Genomic DNA, 10,000 nt, shown 5'->3' with positions numbered 1-10,000 from the left:
GTTCTTTCACCTGACTCCCGGGACTTTCCAAATACCATGGAGAGTGGCTTGGCAACTACATCAGCCAATTCCCTCAGGAGTCTGGGATGCATCTTGTCAGGGCCCATAGATTTGTGCATGTTCAGGTTCCTCAGGTGGTCTTAAACCTGATCTTCTCGTACAGCAGGATGGACTTTGCTCCTCCAGTCCCCATCTTGCAGTCCATCCACTCAAGGGGTGTGGGAAGAGAGACTGCCAGTGAAGACTGAGGCAAAGAAATCATTGAGTACCTCAGCCTTCTCTTCATTTGTTGTTTACAGTCTGACAGTCTTGCTCATCAGAGGGGGTACACTTTCTTTGACCTTCCTTTTCTGGCTGACACACCTGTAGAAGCCCTTCTTATTCTTTGCACACCTTGCCAACTTCAGCTCCAGCCACGCCTTGGCCCTCCTGACCCCATGCCTACACAGCTGGGCAGCGTCCCTGTACTCTTCCCAGGATACCTGTCCCTGCTAATACAGCAGCTAATTATTTTTCAGTCTTTTTTCTGGCTTGAATGTACATATAAACTCCTAACAAAAATGAAAAATCTGGTATAAAAATCTACATTTGTATTGCAAGCATTTTTGCAAAGATGTTTTTATTTGTTATGTTTATTGATTCTTGCCTAAAGGTGGTAATTGAAATAAATAGAACGCCTCCACTACCACTCTGTGCAATTGGAGATGAGTTGTCTTCACACACAGACACATACATCTGACTCCAGAGCTTCTAAATGCCCACTTTGAAGGGTTTATTTGGTCCACCTTGATGAAGAAGCTGATGAAGCAATTTCAGATAGACAGACATAACAGCAGATATTAATAAACTCTAAATAACTAGGAAATGATACAAGTAGAGTGACCACCATTTCACCTCAGTAATTCTATTCAACCAACAAATAGTGTAAAAATACTGTGATAAGAATTACTGAATGTGATATCACTTAAGTGCAGGTCCTTTTCCTTCCTAGCATTTTGGAATCCTGAACATTTTAAACTCTAGGAACCGCAGTGTTACATCTGTATTCCATGTTCTCTCTTGATTTATTTTAAAATTTTCTCATTTGATTAGTAGATGATAATTTTTTGTACAATTTGGCATCAGTGCTGTCTTCCCTAGTGGTTGCTGTCAATATCCTTTTTGTGAGTTTGTTCCAAAAATTCAATTTTTGTGGCACACTGTCGTTTTTCACTAGCAGCACCTCATACTGGAGTCTCATCAACTCCTAAGAGCAAGCTGTAAAGCTACAGTTCAACAAGTCACCTAAAATGTGGTTGTGCCTAAGTCTGTGTATCTATCAGTAAGATATATATCTTGGTCTCTAAAGGGCAAAGGGTGTTTCGCCCACAGAACTATGCCTGGCACAGAGAGTGCAGTTAGGGCACTAATCAGTGCTGGTTCTTCTTTTCCTTACCCTAGCTGTGTAAGAAGAAAAAAAAAAAAGTTTCAAGGACAAACCTGCCCTGCCATCACTTCCAGCTAGTGGAAAAACAGTAGAGTGCTATACAACATCCTTGATGCGTATGTCTTATTATCAGTAATGAGACTTGAACAAGTTCACTGCCTTTTCTTATAGTTGGTGCTACATTCAGAGTATCTTATCTTACTTGTTTAGCTTCTAGCTGGGAAAAAAAAAAAAAAAAAAGTTCCAAGGACAAACCTGCCCTGCCATCACTTCCAGCTAGTGGAAAAACAGTAGAGTGCTATACAACATCCTTGATGCGCATGTCTTATTATCAATAACGAGACTTGAATGAGTTCATTGCCTTTTCTTATTATAGTCGGTGCTACATTCAGAGTATCTTATCTTACTTGTTTAGCTTTACACAAGCAGTATCTCATAAAGTAAATGTATTTTGTATCACAAGCGTATCTTACTATTCTCACTTCCAGGAAAGACTTGCTGAAGAAATTGAGAAACTGAGATCTGAACTGGATCAAATGAAATTGAGGGCTGGTTCTTTAATCGAACCCACCTTGTCAAGGTAATATTTAACAACAAAAGTTTCCTCACTTTGAGTTGAAATAGAACATAAGTATAAGTGTCAAGCCTTTACAACAGGGATGTGTTCAGACCACATATAAAAATGGTAATGTATTTCTTTAAAAATGTAAAATTATTACTGTTGCTTTTCACTTTTTTCATAGGTAAATGAGGCCTTATAGCAGTGAGTAAATGCTGAAATATTACTGAGATTAAGGAAAGTCTTTTAAATTATGGAATGTTTTCAAAAGTATATCCATATATCCTTTTTTTTCCCAGAAGACCTTAAAAATAAAGTTGAAACCATTGTCTTTAATGCTGAAGTTGATCAGCATATTACCATATTTATTTTTCTATCAATTATATCTAACAATTATTTTTTCATTAGCAAGAAATAACTCAGCTTTGCTTAGTGTGTAGCATAAGACTACAGATCTTCAGCTAATGATGAAGGCAGTATTCAGAGAGATCTGAAAATACTGTAACAGGACATTAAAGATTATACCTTTTTTTTGGTGGAAGCAATATGGGAACATTAGTGAGACAGATAAAAATAGCTACTAACAGCTGAAATTAATTTATAATTCTAGGAAGTCCTTCTTGCCTGAAAGTATCCCTCAAAATAAAATTGTTACGTTATTGGTAATTGTGTGCCATGTCCTGTTTCCATGACAAGCAACATGTTAACTTATAAAACCTGCCAAGCAAAGCTCATGGACCAAGACTAAATACAGAGCACTGTAATCCTCTAAAGTTATTCATGGATATTTTTTTTTTTTGCTTCCATCAGGTATTGTCTGCCCATTGTTTCCTCAGACAGTTTGCTCATGGTTCCTCCCTCAACCCTTTACTATCTCTTGGAATAATATTTTTCTATACATGGAGAAGTGTAAATCAATTAAATTCAGAATGTAATGCTTGTAACTGTTTGAATTTTTGTTCCTTGGGGAGTGCAAGTGTGACTACAGGCACACTGAATACTTTTTGAGAATGCTTGTGAGGACACAGACTATTGAACTGCTGCAACAAACAGCGGAGATGTTTTTGGAGCAGCCACCCTTGGTGAACAGCAGCGTTTCTTGCTGGGTAGATGAGTATCACTAGCTTGTGCTCTGTAAATAGGATTCTGATTAGTGCTTGTCAAAGGGCTTTTTGAACTTGATAAGCTGTCTAAATATCTTGGGAATTCAGCAGGTTCCCCTAAAAGAGTATACTTCCCTTTCCATGACATCACCTTGCGAAGCTACCAGCCCTCTCAAGAATAAGGGAGCTATCAGCATTAAATACGTATTGTTCTCAGCCCATATTCAGTTCTGTATTTGCAGGAGTTTGTTCTTTCAGCAGAATAATGAAGCAGGTCAGCAGATAAATATCTGCTGCCAGAGACTGGAGCTTGTCTTTTTTCCTGACAACTTGCTGCACAAGTGCCAAGTATTATCAGCTATCAGAACAAAGTTCTATTACAGCAAATACTGTACACAGAAAACAAAAACCAGCCACTGCCCTAAAGGGTTTCCTATGTAACAGATGAGAGACATCTAGACAAACTAAACACACAAAAATCCCAAAAGATTATCTGTCTGGTGCTATAGATGGACGGCTTAGTACTTTTGTAGCCCGACTGTTGTCAATTGTTTTTATTAATATAATGACAACAGTGAGTTTTAGAGAATTTTTTAGAAGTTAAAACTGTAATTTTTCTAAAATTATGGAAATTCCTACCAGGCATGACAGGAGGCTTAAGAGAAGATAAACTGATGGTTGTTCAGAAAAGGAGATTCATGACAACAGCATGAGCTCTGATGTATGCTTTACCCAGAACCCAAGTTCTAAAACATTATTCAGTATCTGTGACATTTTAATGTATCTGATTTGATTGCTATGGCACATATATTTCAGGAATTCCAGTACCTCTTTTTTTAATTTGTTTTCTTACGGTATTTATTTTTTATAAAAAAAACTATTAGCACTTGAAATCCTTCCATTATAATTTTAGATTTGTCATAGCACTCGTAATACCAGACAGTAATTATGTTTCTTCATACCATTCTGTCAAAGCACCTTGTAGTAGAGGCTTTCATGTTTTTCCATGATCTTTTTGCATTTCACATTTATCAATAAACAGGCACCACAATTATAATATTTTATCTTTCACTTTTACTTTATTAAAGTGATGTTTGAAATTTGAGACCAATGCTTCAGTCTGCCAAGTATGAGTGTGTTTTAATTCAAATTAAGTTCTTCTCAAGGAAAAGTGAATCTCTGTGATTAGAAACAGACACAGAACTAGAGCCCAGGAAAACAGTCATGCTTACAGCCTGCACTTTTCAGCATAGATATATGTGGATTTCTGAATTATTTTCTTCATTTGGCGAAGCAGACATTCTCTTGTTTAACTTTTTCATGTCTAGGATTAAAGCCATCATTTTCTTGAGCAGCATTCTTTTAAAAGTGAGAAAAGTGTTTAAGGACAAAACTTATTCCTATTTTGTTTCCCAAAACTGATTATTAACATTGCTGTGAAACCTATGAGTTGTCTGTAGGTGACTGCGATCATTTTTGCCAAGTTTAGGGGAAAAACAAAGTAAGTACAACATTAAACTCTCATTTTATGCTCTTATAGATAGTGAAATGTCAAGCATATTTTAGGAGTCTCTACAAACAAATACTTAGTTTTCTTATTAGGATAGTATTTGCTACATTTCATTTTTCTACTATAATCATGCTGTTCATATATTTCTATGTGGAGGTTGCTTATGTGTTAAGAACTAGAAATTGTTCAGGTCTCCACTGCTGTGGTTGAATGCTCAAATGGTGCACAGAGCCTTTGCTCTTCTGACTCAGCTACACAGCCCCTAAGGCAGGATGCTCTGTTGCACCGTGCAGGGAACTTCTACTGCTGCTGTTTCACCAAGGACAGAAAGGCCAGGGACCATGGTCTGCAGCCAAGAAAATGTATACTGAAGTCATCATGTATATGCCTCACCACAGTATCCCAAGACTACTATATCCATATACCCTTTTTTTTCCCAGAAGACCTTAAAAATAAAGTTGAAACCATTGTCTTTAATGCTGAAGTTGATCAGCATATTACCATATTTATTTTTCTATCAATTATATCTAACAATTATTTTTTCATTAGGAAAAATTGGGGGTTAAAACTCTCAAAAGCATCATCAAATACAGATGTATCATTCATAACCGATGTTATATATTGCAGAGCAGTTCACTAATATTTTCATAATGTGGAGCATAGACTTACAGTAGGAAAGTGTTATAGATATCCTCACTCATGAACATGTAATGTGCTTACAGTAACCTCAGGCATATTTATTCAGGAGAGTAATGGAAGGAAAATATACAGGATAGTACATTCAGCAGCCAGTTCTCTTAATTATCCTGAAATCTGCTTGTTTTTTCATGTTAAAGTCTTGGACAATAAGTTTTACTGTGCAAGTTCTCCATTTTGAAAAATCAAAGGTTTTATTTGTTTGTTTTCTTCCTTAATTTTCTTGTAATATAATTTCAAGTTTTCACTTTTAAATTATATTTTGTGATGTGTTTTTGTAATTTATAATATGATACGTAATAATTTTTTTGTTTAAAAAAAGAAAACTGTGTTCCTAGAGTGAAGGTCATTGGATTGTTGTTGTTATTATTATTACTCTCAGTCTCCTTATGCGGTTCTTTTTATAGGCCTCACCTTGACACATCAGCAGAGCTGAGGTACTCTGTGGGCTCCCTGGTTGAAAGCCAGTCTGACTATCGGTCAACTAAAGTGATAAGGCGACCTAGAAGAGGACGGATGGGAGTTCGCAGAGATGAACCGAAGGTTAATCCCCCATTTCTTTTCATATATTGCCTGATGAAACAATGTATTTCAAGCTGTTAAGCTTACAGTTTGTGATTTTTCCAGGAAAAAAAAAAAACAAAAGAAAACAAAAAAAACCCAACCCACCAAACAAGAAAACCCAACCCAAATAGCAGGGGTTTTTTTTCTACACATGCTCAGACAAGAGTACCGTTGTACTAAAATGAAGGCAGAAAAGGTTGAAGTTCAATCAAAGTTCAAGCATACTTGACTAGCTGTTTTTTCCGGGTATCTTTTTGTGTAAGTTTTCCTGATAGTAATTTTACACACCATTAGAAATTATGTGAAAATACTTTACATCATCTGTGATAATATTGCAAGTATTAATGGAGAATTAGTCATTGAGTAAGTATTCTTAAATGCTAGTCACTTTCCTTTCCCATTTTATAAAAGTTCAACTTTGCAGTTGTTTCCATGGAATAAGCCATATACATCCTAATTCCTGCTCAGGTAAAATCACTTGGAGATCACGAGTGGAATAGGACACAGCAGATTGGCGTTTTGAGCAGTCATCCATTTGAAAGCGACACTGAAATGTCCGACATTGATGATGATGACAGAGAAACGCTCTTCAGCTCCATGGACCTTCTGTCACCAAGCGGCCATTCCGACGCCCAGACTCTGGCCATGATGCTTCAGGAGCAGCTAGATGCAATCAATAAAGAAATCAGGTGCGTAGCCTGAACCAGCTGTGATGCACTTAACGATTACAACGATTACAACGATTCAAGCTTCCTTTAGTGCATGAGTTCAGGTACCATTCATAACAATTAGGAGACCATTTGTACATTTAAAGGATTGATAATGTGTCTGCTTTTCATAGGAAGAGTATTGATTGTGTGAAGAGAACAATGGCGTCTTCATTTTCTAACTATAGAAAGTTCTTTCAAAAAATGTTCCAAGTGAAGAACTGCTGGCCAGTTGAAAAGAAAGACATTAGAGAAGGCTAACACATGGCAGATTTGACAGATCACTATTCATAGACCTCTTTTCAAGGTCTTTTTCACTGTTCTGCATGGCTCCACTTACTCAGTGATGACCTCCTATCAGAAATATTTTATTTCAGTGCCCATCATGCTTTCTTCTGGTAATGATTCCTATGTTACATCTAATATAAGCCACATTTTCCAAGACATCGTTTTGATTTTCTATGGGGGCATAGAATGTGATTTTTTCATGCTGCAGGTTGGATTATAGTGCTTGGAAATAGGTGATGAATCAAATATATATGAATTTTTGTGCAAATTTAATGGAGTGACAGAGAATCCAATGACATATTTTAATTAAATGATTTTTATAAATGAAACCATATTTTAGACTTAAAGCATTCCTACAAGTTTTTCAGGAAGGCTAACTTGAAAAAAACCTGGTGTATGAAAAATATCCTCTCATGAGTGACTGTTTCTCTAGAAGGAGATGGAGGAGGTGTTACTAAATGTAATGCTATAGACAGAAAGACTGTAGTTAGAAATATAATCAAAACCAGATTACGTTTTGCCAGATCTCGGTCTTTCTCTGAGCAAGGTAACTTTAAAGGGAGAACTCTATTGGAATATATTGAATTTGAATAACTCTTCAGGAGAGACTTTTTTGTTATAGATCTACAGCTTTGCATTTTCACTACTCCCAGAATTTCTTAATTCAGATAGGATTAAATTGCTATTTTCTCAAACCTCTTATTACACCTGTCAAGACAGGGTGTCAGAGAGAAATTTTGTTGTTAGGAGGCTAAATCTCCTTAAAACAGTGTGTGTAAAAGAGAGAACCTTATCCATATTTTCTGTTATTACAAAGAAATCATCACTGTGACAGATTCAGGAAGTTATAGATGCAAAGAATATATTTGTTTTAAAAAATACTAGCATTTGCACAATTTAATAAGTAATAATTATGTAAGTAACATTACATTAATACAATAAAAGGTTTTCACAAGGGATTGTACCTGCAGGTGACAGTGAGATATTATTTGTGCCACCCTGAATCAGATCACTGTTTTATTTAACACAAGATCTTGACTTAGATCTGAGGTACAGTTTACCTCAGAAATGATGCAAGGGTGCACATTGTATATAGCCATTTTTACTGGAAGTCCACTGAGAGTAGTTTATTTCCCCTACTACTAAGTTTATCCTGAAGTATACGCTTTCATTACCATCATTACCATTATTAAAGAACCAGGTAACTAATTTTGTATTCTTTTTTTATATGTTTCAGAAAAAATGGTTCTACAAGGATAGTCTTGTAAACTGTACTGCATTTCACATTTTCTTGGTTTAGTTTTTTTTTCTTTTTCTTTTTCTTGAAAAACACTGTAAGGGTTTATCAAATGATTTGATATATCAAAGGAGATTAAAAATGTATTTTGCTTTAGACTTGTTTTATTATACCAGATGATTCAGAATTTACATTAGGGAAATATAAAATGTTGTTATAGTTCCCTTTTAAAATATTATTTGCCTATAAGTTTCTGTCATGCCTCATTTCAGAAAGAACTGTAGACATTTTATAGAAATTTTGAAATGGCTGTTAGGGAAGAAGATTTATCACAACACAGGAATTTGTGGGTTTCTATTTTCAATGTATTACAGTTTCATTTATTGCACGTACTTCATTTCACTCAGAAAAGCCTGTTTCACAGTTTCAGCCTCACCAAACTTTGTATTCTCTCATTTAACCTTGATCCCTCATACTTTTGCCTCCTCTTTGCAAAAAGAGTCCTCCTCACATCAGTTTATGGGCAAAGGATTTATAAACAAATGTTTTATTTTAAACACATGTTTTCATTCTAAGTGCAACCACAGTTAAAAAACAAAACTACAAAACCCAGCCTCATCCTATGGAGTTATATATGTTTAAGAAGCTTATATTTGTTGCTAACAAGAGAGCTATTTTAATGAAATTCACCTAAAATCTCAATGCTGTAGAAACAACCGTCATTTTTTCATCAATCTGTAGGGATGAAATGGACACTTTGTTTTGCATGTTCTCTTGTTTTATTAATATGGATTATTTTAGTAATTCCCTTCTTAAAGGCCCGATTTCATTTGACTTTAAATTTGTGTTTGTGTTTTAGCAACAGAAAATCAGATGAAGCCAATTTAAGACTGGAATTAGTTTCCGACAGTAAACTGGATTGTTAACCCCCTCCCATATACTGCCTCCTTTGCAAAGGAACCAATCTTCCTGCAATGTCATACATCAAGTCTTGTTGTTGGGCAGATTCTTCAAACAGTTTTTGAGGATGGAAGAATTAAGAAAAAGAATTTTATAATTCTAGTGATTAAAAAAATACCCTTTTCCATATTATTTGAGAGTTCTTCTATGATATTTATCTTTGTTTTCTTTTACTTTCAAATCTCATTTAAGGAAACGGGTTTTAGTTTTGCTTTTGGAGTATGCAAAGACAAATACCATCACGTTCTTCTTTTATTAATAAGGTTAATCCAAGAAGAGAAAGAGTCGACAGAACTGCGTGCTGAAGAGATAGAGAACAGAGTGGCCAGTGTGAGTCTGGAAGGCTTAAATCTAGCCAGAGTCCACCAAGGTACATCTATTACTGGCTCCGTGACGGCATCGTCACTTGCAAGCTCATCTCCTCCCAGTGGACACTCAACTCCTAAACTCACCCCTCGCAGTCCAGCCAGGGAGATGGACAGAATGGGGGTTATGACGCTGGTAAGAAACTTTCATGATGCCAATTTTAGGTGTGATATTTCTAGTATTAAATACTTAATCTTTTCACTGTATGAATGGCTCATCTCTCTAATTCTTTATTCAGCTCTTCATCATACACAGTGATAGCGAAATCCCTAGAATACGGACATTTGGGTGGTTTTGCATTTTGTTATTGTGTTTTTGAGCAGTACATGATTCACCAGGGGCATAATGATCTCAGGACTAAGGGCCTTCAGCACACAGGCAGCAGAATTAATAAGAAACAGAACTGATCACTGGAATTACTGTAATCAATTTATATGTAAAAATATTTACTAATGAAAAAGCTCTGAAGTGATACAGTTATTACACAGTAGTTTGTGGGACTATTGCTGAGTTTAAACCTCCAGGAAATGCCTAGAAGACATTAAAACCTAATGCTTCATATATATGATCATTTGGATATACTT

The 10,000-nt window shown here is 35.8% G+C and overlaps 1 protein-coding gene across 1 annotated transcript in view; it reads left to right on the top strand.

Moving 5' to 3' along the window:
* PPFIA2 (protein tyrosine phosphatase, receptor type, f polypeptide (PTPRF), interacting protein (liprin), alpha 2) overlaps window positions 1-10,000 on the top strand; it is a 72,819-nt gene that overhangs the window by 18,057 nt on the left and 44,762 nt on the right. The window contains exons 7-10 of the mRNA XM_010296656.1: window positions 1,915-2,006; window positions 5,702-5,837; window positions 6,327-6,547; window positions 9,314-9,551. Coding sequence (XP_010294958.1) covers window positions 1,915-2,006; window positions 5,702-5,837; window positions 6,327-6,547; window positions 9,314-9,551 — 687 coding nt within the window. The remainder of the gene's footprint in view (window positions 1-1,914; window positions 2,007-5,701; window positions 5,838-6,326; window positions 6,548-9,313; window positions 9,552-10,000) is intronic.

Source organism: Phaethon lepturus, unplaced genomic scaffold (genome assembly GCF_000687285.1).
Source record: "Phaethon lepturus isolate BGI_N335 unplaced genomic scaffold, ASM68728v1 scaffold371, whole genome shotgun sequence".
Classification (NCBI taxonomy): Eukaryota; Metazoa; Chordata; class Aves; order Phaethontiformes; family Phaethontidae; genus Phaethon; species Phaethon lepturus.
The sequence above is the reverse complement of the archived record's forward strand: the minus strand, read 5'-3'. Positions and strand labels throughout refer to the sequence as shown.